Genomic DNA, 16,305 nt, shown 5'->3' with positions numbered 1-16,305 from the left:
TTTGGTCTTTTGCCATTCAGTATGATGATAGCTTTAGATTTTTCATAGGTACCCTCTATGTAATTGAGGAAATTCCCTTCTACTGCTTGCTTCTTGAGTGTTTTTCACACAAAAGGGTGTTTGATTTTGTCAAATGGTCTTTTTTTCATCTATTGATAATGATACATTTTTTTTCTTTATTCTGTTAATATGGTGTATTACATTGATTGATGTTTCTATGTTGAAGGAACCAACCTTGCATCAGTGGGGGTAAATCCCATTTGGTCGTGGAATATAATCCTTTTTATGTGTTGCTACATTTGACTTACTAGTATATTGTTGAGGAATTTTTCTTCTGTTTTTTTTTTTAAGATTTTATTTAATTTATTTGAGAGAGAGAGAGAGCATGAGAGGGGGGAGGGTCAGAGGGAGAAGCAGATTACCTGCCAAGCAGGGAGCCTGATATGGGACTCGATCCTAGGACTCCAGGATCCTGACCTGAGCCAAAGGCAGTCGCTTAACCAACTGAGCCACTCAGGTGCCCCGCTTCTGTATTCTTTTTTTTTTTTTTTTAAAGATTTATTTATTTGAGAGAGCCAGAATGAGAGAGAGAGTACATGAGAGGGGGGAGGGTCAGAGGGAGAAGCAGGCTCCTCGCCGAGCAGGGAGCCCGATGCGGGACTCGATCCCGGAACTCCGGGATCATGACCTGAGCCGAAGGCAGTCGCCCAACCAACTGAGCCACCCAGGCGCCCCTGCTTCTGTATTCTTAAGGGAAATTGGTCTGTGGTCTTCTTGTGATGTCTTTGGTTTTGGTATCAAGGTAATATTGGCCTCATAGAATGAGTTGAAAGAGTTCTCTCCTTTCTTTTCCTTTTCTTTTTTCTTTATTATTATTATTTTTTAAGTATCTTCTCAGTTACCTTAGTGGTCAACTAATGATTAGGTAGAGATTTCCTTAGCTGCCTGAATCCAGTAAGTCTCCCAGTCTTTCCTGAGGAGCTTTATTTTTGTGTGGCGGTAGGCCTCCACCTCTCAGCCTGGCATTTGATAACTTTGCCTTAGCCTTCGCTTGCTTATGTAGGAGCCTCCAGTTCAGCAGAGGTGATTGCTTAGGGTCTTTTCAACACTTTCCTGTGCACTTGCACATTTCTGGACCTGCCTTAGACCTTCTTATTTCCAGAAATATGCCAGAGCTTTCAGAGCTCCTATTGACATCTTACCCAACTTTTCCATTTAAAGTTTTTGGTTGTCTCTTGTTTGCTCCAGCTGTTATCTATTGGCTCGGGTGGCTGTGAAGTTAAACAATTGCCCATAATTTGTTTCACCTGGGTAAACGGCAAGTTTCTAGTCAGATCCAATTAAAAATAGTATAGCAAGTGTGGTCTTCCAGGGAACCATGAAACAAGTCAAATGATGACAGTTCTCTGGGAGTGAGCTCTACCCTGGTTCTGTCCCTTCAGATGTTAGCCAGGCTGCTGCTTTTCACTTTGATTGGGAGCTAGGTTTTTTGTTGGTTTGTTTGGTTTTGCTTTTTTTTTTTTTTTTCCATGCTTCTGCAGAGCTGGAGAGTGAGGGATAGAATTAGAGGAAGTGAAGATGCCCCAAAGTTCACAGGTCACTGCGCTTATTGAGATTTTGCCATTTTTCTTAAATTAACCCTCCCTCTCTCACTTTGGTTAATTTCCAGAGTTTTGTACATAAGCTTCTTACCATTTTTGCCAATATTCTTGTTGATTTTATGTAAAAGAATTTTTGGAGGTCCTTATTCTTTCACTTTTGCTCTGGATTTGTAGTTTCCTAAGAAATTGCCAAATAATTTTCCAGGTTGGCTGCACCTTTTTACATTCTCCCCCAGCAAGATGTGCTTGTTCTCATTTCTCATTGTGGCTGTCATTTATTTTTCTCTAGTGGTTAAAGATACTGAACATCTTTTCAAGTATTTATTGGTTATCTGTATCTTTTCTTCAGTAACATGTGTCTGTTGCTCATATTCTTTTTGGATTTATTTTTAGTTTTAAGAGTTTTTAAATATTATAGAAACCAGCTCTTTGTTGTATATTTTGTTTACAAATATTTTCTCCCAATGTGTAATTTGGCTTTTCATCCTCTTTATATTCTTTTGCAGAGCAAAAGTTTTACCTTTTGATGAGGTCCAGCTTATCGATTTTTGCTTTTATGTATCATGTTTTTAGTGTCAATTCTAAGAACTCCTGGTCTAGCCTTAGGCCCTGAAGGTTTTCTCCTGTGAGAAAAATCTCATAATAGTTTTTTCCCTGAAAGTCTTATAGTTTTTGTTTTACATTCATCTTCATAGTTTTGAAGTTTTGTTTAGGTCTTCTGAAATTAGAATTCTTTTTTTTTTTTTTTAAAGATTTTTATTTATATATTTGAGAGAGAGAGTGAGAGAGAGAGAGCACATGAGACGGGGGAAGGTCAGAGGGAGAAGCAGACTCCCTGCTGAGCAGGGAGCCCGATGTGGGACTCGATCCCGGGACTCCAGGATCATGACCTGAGCCGAAGGCAGTCGCTTAACCAACTGAGCCACCCAGGCGCCCTGAAATTAGAATTCTTGATGACTTTTTTTTCTTTCAGCACTTTTATGATGTTCATTATCTTCTGGCTTGTATTGTTTCTGAAGCAGCATCTGCTGTCGTTCTTATATTTGTTCCTGTGCATGTAATGTATTTTTTTTCCTTAGGCTACTTTGAAGATTTTTATTTTTACACTGTTTTTCAGGGATTTGATTTTGATATACCTTGTTGTGGTTTTCTTTTTTCTTATGCTTGACATTCATTGAGCTTCTTGGGTTTGTCTTTATAGTTTTCATCAAATTTAGCAATTTTTGGACATTATTTCTTCAGATATTTATTTCTATACTCCTCTCTCTGGTCCCTGTTTCCAGGACTCTTACATGTTTGTTAGATTAATATTTTCGCCTAATCACCGACATTCTTTTCAGTCTTTTTTTCTTCTCTGTGCTTCAGCATGGACAGATTGTATTTCTCTGTCTTCAGTGTCTAATTTGCTGTTAACCCCATCTAGTGAAGCTTTCACTTTGTTCATTTTATTTTTGATCTCTAGAAGTTCTGTTTGGTTCTTCTTCATACCTCAACACTTCTCTGGCAATGTTCATATTTTGCTTTAAATGCCTGAATATACTTTTTATAGTTGTTTTTATGTCCTTGTTTGCTGATTTTATTGTCTCTGTTCTACTGGATCCACTGGTGTTGACTCTTAAATCATGGTTATTGGTCACATTTTCATGATTTATTGGCATGTCTAATACTTTTTGATTGGACACTGGACCTTACAAGTTTTACATTGCTGATCTCTAGACTGTTTTCTTTCTTTTTCTTGTGCCTTATTCTGGCATGAGGTTATTTGCAATTTAGTTTGATCCTTTCATGGCTTGTGTTTACATTTCATTAGGACAGGTCTGGAGTAACCTTTTAGGGGTAGTTTAGCCCTGTAACTAGGGCATGGCCTTTATAGGATCTGATTTGAACGTGCCAAATAATCAACAGGGACTTGGTACACTTGCTGCTCAGAACTTAAATGCCTCCAGCCCTGTGTGAGCTCTGTGGACCCCCCAGCTGATAGGTTTTCCGTCACTTTTTGCCTAGGCTACATTTTAGAGTTCAGCAATGAGTCAAAGTATCCTTACTTAAATTTTTAAAGGTTTTTTTTTTTTTTCCTGTAGCATCCTCTCCTCCAGAACTCCAGCCCACTGCCCCACAACTTCCAGCTGCCTCAGTTTCCCTGAATTCTGACTTGTGTCTCCATAAGTCAGTGAGACTTACATACTTTGTTTGGGATCCCATTTATGTACCACAGTTCACAGTTTGCTTCCGGGTAGAAAGCTAGGGACATTGTGTGGCTTGCCTTGTCCCTTCTTTCTCAGGTAACATCCTAATTGCCTGTTTTTTATATCTGAAAATAATTGTTTCATGTATTACATTCAATTTTCCTGTTGCTTATAGCAGCCAGGTAAATCTGGTCCCTATTATTCCATCATGGCTGGAAATAAAAGCCCTGTTCTTTTAATTAAAAAAAAAATTCTTTATTTTGGAACAATTTTATATTTATAGGAAAGTTGTAAAGAGAGTAGAGAGTTCTAGACATCTCTCACCCAGTTTCTCCTGTTGTTAGTATCTTAAAATTCCATGATACATTTGTCAAAAATAAGCTGACATTGGCATATCACTATTAAGTAAATGTCCATATTTAATTTTATTTAAAAAACTGCCAAACTACTTTCCAACGTGACCATATTGTTTTGCATTGTTGCCAGCAATGAATGAAAGCTCCTGCACTGTAGGAGAACATGATGAAAACTAGTCACGTTGAAACACCAACATTTCAACTACTTTGAAATTACAAAAAACAAGTAAAGAGACTTAAAATTGCTAAACCTTTGATTATAGATGACTCACAATAACTATAACAGTAACAACGGCATTCATGATACTCTGATCTAAGAGCTTTACATTTATTGATTCATTTAATCCTTACAATATCCTGATGTTGTTGGTGTTACTATTCTCTCCTTCTATAGATTATGCAAGGGAAAAGTTGAGTAATTTTCCCTTGGGCACATGGCTACTGAGGTGCACTCATTTCCGGCTCCAGAGCCTGTTCTCTGATCCATCCCACCAGTGATGATTATCACTTGCACATCAGAATAACTTGAGTTGAGATGGTGTTTCACTTGGTAGGGATGGCCCTGCACACCTATGTTTTGTAGTTAGATTGGGAATATTCTATTCTTTCTGTAGACTGTATCTTGATTTTAGTGTAGGTAAATTTAATGTGTTAAAATATATATTTAATTTCCTTCATAACAATGATACTTTAGTTCGTGTTTTGATTTGGGCATTCATTTTAAGGTCCTTTTGCATATGTAGAACTTGAGTTTAGGCAAATATTTTGTGGGTAACTGAAAAATCAGTTGTCTCTTTATTTTGGTGTCCAGGCACCTTGGCTTTTGTGTAACAAATGCAAATATGTGTATATGTGTGTGTGCTTGCACATTTATTTACATATGGTCTTTTGGCACCAAAGAAATTTTAGGGTCATCTGATAAATCAGTTAGGTATTCCTTCCTAAAATTAATGCTTAAAGAATATTGATTTTAAAATGTGAAATCATTTTATATACACAAAGCAAGGAATAAAATATAGAATGGAATAATTGTTTAAATTGTGTAGACCCAGCAGGTTAATACCTACACAAAATCTATTTAGTGCAGCATTAAATAACCTTAAATGTATTACTTTTGTGTCTTTCTTTTGTGTCAGTGACATTTGAACATTTGATGTTAGGCTTAAAAATGTAGAAAAATTCAAAATTCTTTTAAAAATATTTTATGAAGATTGATTTATGAGGTATAACAAATACAATGATAGATTTGAAAACATAAAAAAATCTAGGTCTCTTGTCTCAGAATCAGTGATATAAATTTATTTTTAAAATTATGTGATCTCCCGTTGTCACTGTTGTTCTGCTCTGAATAGTTGGCTGCTGCTGATTGCATAAAGTCTCCACCAGAGTGTGCTAAAGATACTTCAGTGGGGAAAGTGTTATTTACTAGGCTTGTCTGGACTTGTCAGCGGGGTAACTTTTTTTTTTTTAAGAAAAGAATTTGATTCTTGTTTATGAGATTCCTTTTGCTGTGAAATAAATTATGTAGCTTGACAGTTGAGTATTTTTACAGATACTGTAAATGATCGGTATTTAATCTCTCCATTCTTCGTTCTCAGTCAGCATATTAGCTGGAAATAGCTTTGATTTATTTTGTGAAGTTATTCTTTAGAAATTGAAAGTTGCATTTTCATTTACGTAACAAGTGTTGATTTTCTTTACCCAGTACGTGTTTTTCTGAAAACCTGAACACTTTAAAATGAACTAGGAAAACTAGTAATTTGTTTTATAAGTTTAAAAAAATACCTCAAAATATATCCATTGTGCATGCTTTTATTTTAAAATAACTTAAATCAGTAAATGGGTTTAATATTTGCAATTCCAGCATAAAATATCATTCTCAAGCTGTTAGTTATCTGTGATGACCGCAGGTTTTGTGTCGTGCACTTAGAGTAGGGTATGATAGAAAGCTTTGGTTCCTTTATGTTTGATAAATTTCTAAGTGAGCATTTTACAGATTGGTTATCTAGCAAAAGTACTGGATGATAGCAAGTTTTTTTTTTCTTCTTTCCCCCCAGGTACCTTCACTCGAATAACATAGTTGTGGTTCCAGAAGGTAAGTCCACTTCCAATTTTTAGTTAGGAGGTACCATAGTTTATGCTTTCCTTTATAATAGTAGAACAAATTTTGATGAGTATTAGGGAATTTTACTTATAAAGCATCTTTATTAGTTTCAAAGATTAGTAAGTTCAGTTAACAATTTTGATTAAATAGTAAGTCTAAAATGGTTATAATGGTTAAGTAAATTATTATTGGATAAATTGTTAGGTAAATAATAAAATGATAAATTCAAAAAATTTTTATTTTTAATCTATTTTTATTATTTTTTAAGTATTTTGTACACCCAACATGGGCTCGAACTCACAACCCCGAGATCAAGAGTCATATACTCCACTGACTGAGCCAGCCAGGCACCCCAAAATTTTTATTTTTTTTAAAGATTTATTTATTTTAGAGAGAGAAGAGCACAGCATGTGTATAGGGGAGGCGCAGAGGGAGAAGGAGAGAGAGAATCTCAAGCTGACTCCCTTCCAAGTGTGCAGCCCAACATGGGGCTCAGTCCCACAACCCCGAGATCATGACCTGAGCCAAAATCAAGAGTCGGTCACTCAAGTGACTGAGCCACCCAGGCGGTCTTTTAAGTTTTAAATTGAATAAATCCAGCTAAGAATTTTGTTTAGACAGAAAGACCTTATATATTGTTTCATCATTTATTTATTTAAGCAATGCTTTACAGTGTAACATTTTTATATGGGCTTTTTAACTTATCATATTTTATATCAAGGTTGAAGTCTTATCACTCCTATAAAATTTACTTTGATCTATGTTTTTACTATTTTTGCAACAGAAGCAGGGATATTAAGATATTATAATTAGCGGTACTTGCGTTAAAGATTTGTCATAACACTTGGGTCAAATTAATTTTGCCTTTTCTTTTCTCTTTGAAGCCATTGGATCTCTTGTAAAACTCCAGTGTTTGGATCTTAGTGACAATGCCTTAGAAATTGTTTGCCCAGAAATTGGTCGTCTGAGAGCTTTACGTCATCTTCGATTAGCTAATAACCAACTGCAATTCCTACCTCCAGGTAATCCTAGTCTGTAGCACACAATAGTTTGTCTATTTACAAATCTGTTTTTATTTCTGTTTCTTGCTGTGTGTCTAGGCAGTGAGCTTTGGGTGTATTTGTGATATGGGATGGTCCATTTGTTTCAAGATGAAACTAAAGAATGTGGGTGAAATGTGTCTAAGGGTATTTTACCTGATATGGACATAAAAAGGTGGCATTTATGTTTTTAGCTACAATTACTACAATTATGCATTGCGATCAGTGCCCCTTCAAGTCACTCCTCTGGTGAAATATTTGTACAAAAAGGTAATTCAGTTCTGGATATTTTACATAAGAGAGTTTAGATGAACTTTGCATGATGTAATCATTTTAGTACCCAAAAAGGAAATACAGTGTTTTCTGTCATTCTCTAGTGAGATAAATGATGTATAGTAATTTTGATTTAATCTTACTAGAATTTCATAGTAGAATTTAAATTTGAATCCTAGAACTAATTGTCAGTTCTGCCTACTGAACATCCTCCTAGAATGTGATGTATATATGTATAGTACTGACATTCTGCGTTCTCCTGAGCTACCATTAAACCCACTGACTTTCTTACAAGGGGCATAAAGGGGCCTTCCTTTGTGAATCCACACATTTGCAAATTCTGTCATATGTCATTTCCCATATTTAAAAAAAAAGGTGAAGTATGTTAAAATAAAAAAACTTGTGCCTTAAATATTATATGAAAGTTACTTTGCATTCAAGAATGAGCAGAGAAAAATGCAGATGTCACATTGTCGAAGATTATTTCTACTTAGTAACTTAGGAACACCAACCAGTCTCTTAGTGTATCCAGGTGAAATGTGTGACTCAACCAAAATTACAAATTACTACCTGCTGTGGAACTTCAGGGTCACATGAGAATGATAAAAACTACTCATGCTTAACCCATGAATGAAAAAGTCTGTAATATTTCTTTGTGATATAAAAAAGACTTTCTCTAAAGTCTTTTAAATACAAACATTTCTAAGTGAAACACAGTAACTCATTAATTTTTAAACTTTATGTGCGGCCTTAATAATATAGGTTCAATATTGTTTACAAAAATAGTACAGTCTGCTTAAAAAATTCTTTAACCCTATATAATTACTGTCTTACATTTTCCAACGATAGTTAATACAAAAATTTCAATATGGTGTAGGAATCTGATCTTTCTTTTAGAGTTTATTGTATGAAATCAGGCTCAGTGGTGTTTTATCATTCTAGCTTTCATCAAGTTTATATATTCAGATACTCAGGAAATTAGATTCTCTTTTGGAGATTGCCTAGGAAATGTATCAGTAAAGATAATACTTTGGGTTTTCGTATTTTCATATATGAAACTTCTACAAGATCTCTTGTAAAATCAAGATACATGGATATAATACTGTATTCAGAAGCCCCTTTTTATATATACTTAAAGAGCATATGAGAAATACACTTCTGTTAAACCATTGTTCTTTTATTCTGTTTTTTCCTGTAATATAAGACCATTTTGTGGTAGAATGTGGTCATTTCCTTCCATTATATACTCTTAGAGGTTAAGGATGTGCTACTAATATCATTGACTACTTCCTAATGACCAGTGAAGGGTATAGGTTTTCTGACTGCTTGCTTCTAATTTTTAATTTATATCTCACGTGTTGCATAATAGATTTTAAGCATTTACTGCTGGTTTTATTTCCATAGCTTTCATCTGTTGTATATGTTTGGTTTTGTCTGTTTTGGGTAAAATTATATACAGTAATAGCTGTACTTTGAATAGAAACTTTTGACTGAGCCGTGTGTAGATTTTTTTCTTTCTAGGCCATCATCAGTAGCAGTGGACTAGACCTTACTCATTATTTGATTCACTTTATTTATCTCTATGAGGTAATTTCATATGTTATGATTTGAATGGGAGGGGCTAGGTACATATCCCCCAGGTTTCTGATCATGTTGGGCATATAAAATGGGAAGGTAGTCTAAGTGTAGCAAAAAAAAAAAAAAAAAAAAAAGTGAGGGACTCCCGTGTTATCTCTATTTGATGACAATAGACTCCAGTTGATATTTGATTGTTAGTTAGCCCCTTCTACCTAGTCCAGGCTATTATGTATAGACTTCTACTTCTTGAAAGACTTAACATTTCATTATGTGCATTTGTTGTAGTTGAAAAACCTTTGAATATAATTTCATTCTCAATATTTAAAATTTTGAAAAATTTTATACCAGTATTTGAAAAATCTGAAACATTTGAAAAATCCAGATGCATATATAGAGAGTTTTAAGATTAGGCTCTAAGAATGAATTATAGGGGTTTCATGAATGCCCTGAAATTTGCACATAGTTTGATATTTATGAGTATGTCCTTGTTGCTGTGACGAAGGTCGAGTATTTTCAACAGTTTCTCAACCACATGCATGACTCATATGGTTGATTCTGTTGAGTTGTCTGCCAGTACCTACCTGGTAGCAGCCATGTGGATGGGACCCATTTTCTGGGATGTCCCTTTTCCCCATTCTGTTAGCTTGAATGTACTGCCTTTTTCCTTCCTTGTGACATGGCTTTATCTCTACAGTTGATTAGTGCTGGTGTAGGTACCTGATGCAAACAGAACAGTTCTTATCCTGGGAATTTTGGAAGAGGCTGGTGGGGGAGAAGGAAAGAAAGTAAGACATCAGGGGAAATGGGAAAAAGAAAATCAGTCTCTTTTTCTCTCTGGGCTATTGCACAATGCTGTGTAATCTTGTGAGGTGCTGGGAAGTAGCCATACAGACTGGGAAACAGAAAAAAGGAAGAAAGATGAAGCAGATATACAGAGAGAAGATGGAGGCAGACCCTTACTAAGTTTTCTTTAGTATCCCAATCACTGGTTGTGTCCTTAAGGCCCATAGGCTCTGTGCTTATTAAGATAGCTCTACAACATTCTTTGCACCCTTTTTCTTAGATGTTCTCCCCACCACCACCACCTCACACTGAGCACAGGTAGTTTTTTGGGAGGAACAGAGAACACTGGTGTGAAGTGGTGACAGGATAGAGGAATGTAGAGACAGATTAGAGTATGTTACTAAGCCCGTGTAGGGGAGGTACAATTTTTCCTCTGCGCTCTTAGGGTCTCCAGCTGGGCCCAAGAATTAACTAACAGATCAGCAGGAGAATTAAGACAGATCAACAGGAGGGCGCCTGGGTGGCTCAGTTGGTTAAGCGACTGCCTTCAGCTCAGGTCATGATCCTGGAGTCCCAGGATCGAGTCCTGCATCGGACTTCCTGCTCAGCAGGGAGTCTGCTTCTCCTCTGACCCTCTTCCCTCTCATGTGCTCTCTCTCTCTCTCAAATAAATAAATAAAATCTTTAAAAAAAAAAAAAGATCAACAGGAGAAAAGTATACAAATTTTATTTAGTAATTTTTACCTGTGCAAAGGAAGCTTTATCAGAGAAATGAAGACCCAAAGAAGCAGTTAAAGCCAAACACCTATACACTAGGTTGGACAAAGAGTTGTAGTTGTGAAAATGTGGTAAGACAAAGGGGTTTGGCTTAGGGCAGTTAATTGTGAAACAGTGACTAGGAATGTAAGGGTTGTTTAACAAGGTTGGTTGGTAAGATCTCCCTTGGCCTCTACTCTCCATCTCTGGTGATAAGAATGTCTTCCTTCCTCCTGGTACAGGGAAGACACCTTTTACATGGGAATTTTATTTTGTGCTTTTAGGAAGGGAAGGTCAAAGTGCCTTCTTGCATCTGCCAGTTTTCAGCACCTTTAACTCAAAATAATTAATATGCTAGACTGGCATATTTTGGGGTGGCACGCTCTAAACTCCTCCACCAGCCACCATAGTGGGCACTGAGAGCTTAATCCTGTGTAAAACACAAGGAATCATCCTGCTCAAGTGTTAAGAGGCCTAAGCATTTAAACATCAGCTCCCAAAAAGTATTGGTTCAGAGTTGCTTAGATGAGGGGGTACTTGTCCCTACACATGTGGTGGAGCAGCAGCCTTCTGTAGAGAAAGCCTCAGCCCCAGAGGTATGGATACTGGCAGCGGAGCACTGACCAGAGAACACCCAAGGGGTAGCTCCGAGTCATCTGTGCGTGGGGCTCCAACAAACTCAGACAGACACGCACCTTGGACTGAAGAAAGGTTCTTGATACACCTGCTTTAAATATCTTCCTGACTTAGTCCATAATCCAGCCTGAAAGATAAGGCTAATTTAATAATATGGATTTAACTGGTTCCAAGAAGAATAAATAATCATCACTCAAAAAAAATCTCCCTGGCTAAAATTATTGAGTCATGGTTTATGGTATAAGAACTTTGGAATCTGGAAGTACTTTTTCTGAGCAGGCCTCATTCCCCTTTTAAAAAGTTACTATTTTAATAACTTTGTATTTTGTTTGGCAATGAGTTTTGTAGGTTTGTATCCAAATACCATAAGGGAAAGGTTAAATGAATATTTTTTTTACTGTGATATTTAAAATTTTTACTTTTGATCTTTATTTTTCACACATAAAAATCATATTTTTACAGTATGCAACGTTTTTTTGATATGTGTATACAGTGTGAAATGATTACCACAATGAAACTAAGTAACATACCCATCACCTCCTGCAGTTACCCTGTGTGTGTTGAGAACACTTGAGATCTACTCTCTTAGTAAATTTCAAATATACAAAATATTGTGTATTAATAATACATTGCACAATACATTAACTTAAATGTATTAATACATTATTATTGCCTTTGCCTTTAAAAAACTTTTTATTATGGAAAATTCGAAATACAAAAGTAGACAATTGAATGATGAATCCCCGTATACCCAACACTGAACTTGAACAGTTATCCTTGAAGACCCTCTTGTATTTTTCTTTTAATTTTTGTTCTTCATATTTTTGTCTTCTCTTACAGTTTTTTTTAATTGAGGTAAAATTTACATATAGTGAAATGCACAGATGTACAATTCTGAGTTTTGACAAATGTATATACCCATGTAATCAGCATCTTTGTCAAGATATAGAACATCTCCATTACCCCAGAGAGTACTCTCATGTCTCTTCCAGTCTGTTTGCCATAGGTGAACACTCTTCTGATTTCTGTGACCACAGATTAATGGGATCTGCTGTTGAACATAGTATAAGTGGAGCCATATATTCAAGATGCATCCATTCCCTTACATGTATCTGTAGTCCATTCTTCTATAATTTGCAGGGTAGTATTCAAATGTTTGAATATACAGTTCATATATTTATTTCCCTCTTGATGGACATATGGGTTTCTTCTAACTTTGGACTATGATGAATACAGCTAATATTAAACATTCTTGTGTAAGGCTTTTTATGGATATATGTTTTCATATATATATATACTTATTACAATTTACTTAGGATGTTGTACCACTTAATATAAATTTTAAGACTCTTCCCAGTGGTATACTTCCATTTACCCTCCTTGTGTTCTTATATAGTATTTTTCCTTTATGTTATGAGCCCTACAATATAGTGTCAATTTTGTAACAGTCAATTGTCTTTAAAGGAAATCAAGGTAATAAAAAAGATATTCTTTGTTTTTAACCCAGATATTTACTATTACCCATGCTCTTCATTCTTTCCTGTGGATGTATTTTCTCTTTGGTATCATTTCTCTTCAGCCTGAAGTCCTTCCTTGTAGTGCAGGTCCTCAGGCAATCAACTATCTCAGTTTTCTTTATGCAAAACTGTCATTATCTTTGAAGAATATTTTCTCTGGATATAGAATTCTCAATTGACAGGATTTCTTTCTGGCACTTTATGAAGGTGACCTTCCATTGTCTTCTGACCCCATTGTTTCTAATGAGAAATCAGTTGCAATTTGTATCATTGTTACCTTGTATATAATACCTTTTTCTATGGCTCTGTTAAAATTTTTCTCTTTATCTTTTGTTAGCAGTTTGTTTAGGATGTGCCACAATGCAGGATTTTAAAAATATCCTGGTTGGGGTTTTCTTGATTCTCAAATTGGGAAGTTTTCTGTCATTATTTCTTCAGATATTTTTCTGCCCCGTTTCCTCTCTTTTTTGGGAGCTCTAGTCACACACATGAAATCGTTTGATATTGTGTCACAGGTCACTGAGGCTTTGTTCTTCTAAAACAATTTTTTTCCTCTTGATCTGAACGTTGCATGATACATCTGCTGATCTGTCTTCTGCTCACTGACTCCTTTTGCTCTCTCCAGTATGCCATTGATTAAGCACTTTTTCACCTCACAGTTTTGTCCCCTTTGCTCCGCTGTCCTACATTTTCCGGCTGCTTCAGCTCTCCAGGTCGGATCTCTGGTCCTTCTGCTCTCTGAGACTGCTGAGCTCCGCCTGGGTTCCACTTCCCTGTGCTGTGGCCCAGAGTGCACCCCTTGGCAGAAAGCCACATTCCAACACAGGACTCACCTCTTCAAGGATCAAAGGTCTGTGTTTCCAGTCTGTTGCTTGAACACAGTTGCCTCATCTGTTTTTGAGTAGTTTTATTGTATTTTGGTGGGGAGCAAGTCTGGTGTCAGTGACCCTGTCATGTTTGGAAGTGGGAGTCCATTACATGTTCTTTGATTTCTCATCTGATTGCTAACCTGCATGCTTTCATATATATGAATTACATACCACTTAAACATTTATATGTTGCCTTCTACTTGGAAGAGTATTTGTTAGAGAACAAATTTAAACTCATTTTATTCCAAAGACTTATTTCTAACTTGATCAAGTAAAATTATGTATGTGATTTATTAGGAAGACAAATACCATGCACTTGCAAATAAAGGAATATTAAGGAAAGATTTCCATCAGTGCAGAGCTGCTTGCCAAACATTTTGTGATTCACCCTTTGGTAAAGACCACAAGGGCCAGTGGATATTAGAAGCATCCGCTCACTCTTGATAGTCAACAGAAGCCTGATGCTTTTGTGATTTGCTGTAAACTCCCATGAGAGAAGATTGTGGTAACAAACAAACAACAAAATGTAACCAGGAGTCAGAAAAGATGTTGCTGACATCTGGCATAAAAATCAGCCTATTTAAAAAAAAATTTTTTTTTATCCCTGAAAGTTGTTTTGCATACCAAAAAAGGAAAGACTTTTAGTCCAAATTAAAAACATTAAAGCAGTCTATGTTGTATTTTAATAATAAAAATTTTAAAAAATAGTGAAAGCACACAAAAGCACATATGTCTGCAAAAATAAAATACTCAAACACAGAAATATGTGCTACATATAACTAGCCTGAATTGTTCCAAAAACTCAGCCTTCAAGTATGGTCAAGTTTGTTATTTTTTTCTTAAAATGTGTTTTTCTTCTAGTTGAGCCTCTCATTGCTTTATTGAAATGAAATTTAGTATCTCTTCTTAGACCCGTCCTGTCGCCACCTAAATTGTTCTGAAATTTTTGTGCTCATTGGTCTAACGTGGAGGCAGGGAGGAACAGATCAGCCTTCTTCCTGGAGAGCACACAGCAGGAATGGAGCCTGGTCATGCTAGTTTTCCACTGTTGCTCACATCCCGATTGTTGAGACGTCATTGGTGTACTCTGACAGATGATAGCACAGGCTGTAGTGCTTCTTCAGAAGTGCCGACCCCGTTCCTGTGGGTGTAGACTGGTCACTGGTGATCCACATTGGCGTTCCCTGGGTTAGTTTCTAGGGATGCTGGGTGGCTTCAGGAACATGGGGGCAGCCCTGGTTTCATTGCCATCTCTTCGTGCCTGCCACTCAGAGATCAACTCAAAGGGAATCCTCAAAACATAAAGGATCTTATTGTACCCCCTTCCCTCAAATTATCATGGCTCTTCACCCTCTGTTACCCTCCTTGGTGGCTACCATAGTAATTTGGGGGTAATTTACCCTCCTAGGGAGACTCAGCTTTTCACTGATTCCACATCAGTGCTGGTAAATTAGCTAGCACATTTTTTCACTAATAAAGAATCTAAATAATTAATCTCTGGTAGAGCACCCCTCTGGTGTCACCAGGCCATATATATATATATATGGTCAGCATTATATATAAATAGACTTAATTTTGTAGGGTTATCTAGATTACCTGGGGCACTGACTTACTGTTTCATCTGCCCAACAAAAAATATTTGTTGGTTCAAAGTACCATGCTATGTACTAGAGGAAGTGGAAATGGTGAAGGTGCACAAAATCTAGACCCAGATTTCAAAGGAGCTTATGATGTTTTATTGTCTAATACTTTAGGCTAATATTTGTACTTTCAAGGAAGAGAGTAGACAGGATAGAGAAAGAATTATTGAGTGTGTTTAGTACTGAGTTATCTGGGTACAGTACAGAGTGGTTAAGTTACCTATTTGACAACTAATGGACAGAGGGATAAAATCTAACAATTTACCCATCCTCAGCTTGCTAGATGACCACGGGGTAATTGAATAAATTGTCTACCAGAGTTCTAAACTCATCTTCACAATCTGTTCTTTCATTGTCTCTTATAGGCATATAAATTACTTTATTAGTATCTTTGTTACACATAACACTCTATTAGTAAGATAACTTTATACCATAGCTAAATACATATTACTTTATAGTAACATAAAGATTTTTTATTCAGGTTTTTACATAACATTATCTCAGTATACTAAAATGCATGGGTTTCTCAGAAAAAATATTTTTATATTTGATACTATTACATATTGTGCAATCTGGTTACAAATGGAGCTAAAACTTTTAAAGTTTTATTTACAAACTTTCCCAAGATTTAAAAATTGGGCAAAAACCTTGGAATAAAAATGGCCATTAAGATTCTTCTAAAAGAAAAAAAGTTTTGTTTTCTGGACCATGCATCCTTTTCAGTGTCAAGTTAATACAGAAAGTACTCCTTTTTAGGAAAGATGTGAAGGGAATTGGTGGAACACATGCCAAGCATCTGAAAAACAAAAGTTCATTGTGATGATACTTTTTAAAAAAAGGCAAAAGGAGAAAAGTTAGTCCTTCAGACTTGGAAAGCCTCTCCCATCAATCATACTACTGGCTAAGGGATGTTGAATTCCTTTCCATGGTCCATTCCTTTGTGAAAAGATTTAAAAGCAGCTAACA

General features: G+C 36.1%; 1 protein-coding gene and 1 long non-coding RNA gene across 4 annotated transcripts in view; one reads left to right on the top strand and one right to left on the bottom strand.

Moving 5' to 3' along the window:
* The window catches only part of LRRC28 (leucine rich repeat containing 28), a 158,117-nt gene that overhangs the window by 31,254 nt on the left and 110,558 nt on the right, over window positions 1-16,305 (top strand). For all 3 annotated transcript variants that reach the window (XM_027571285.2, XM_027571284.2, XM_027571283.2), the window contains exons 4-5: window positions 6,201-6,238; window positions 7,132-7,269. In XM_027571285.2, coding sequence (XP_027427086.1) covers window positions 6,201-6,238; window positions 7,132-7,269 — 176 coding nt within the window. The remainder of the gene's footprint in view (window positions 1-6,200; window positions 6,239-7,131; window positions 7,270-16,305) is intronic.
* Window positions 1-16,305, bottom strand: part of LOC113909759 — a 44,141-nt gene that overhangs the window by 20,189 nt on the left and 7,647 nt on the right. The window contains exons 2-3 of the long non-coding RNA XR_003515807.1: window positions 11,373-11,440; window positions 9,720-9,900 (exon numbers count right to left, since the gene is read on the bottom strand). This is a non-coding gene — a long non-coding RNA (uncharacterized LOC113909759). The remainder of the gene's footprint in view (window positions 1-9,719; window positions 9,901-11,372; window positions 11,441-16,305) is intronic.

The sequence above is a fragment of the Zalophus californianus genome, chromosome 6 (assembly GCF_009762305.2).
Source record: "Zalophus californianus isolate mZalCal1 chromosome 6, mZalCal1.pri.v2, whole genome shotgun sequence".
NCBI lineage: Eukaryota > Metazoa > Chordata > Mammalia > Carnivora > Otariidae > Zalophus > Zalophus californianus.
This window is presented reverse-complemented; position numbering and strand designations above follow the sequence as displayed.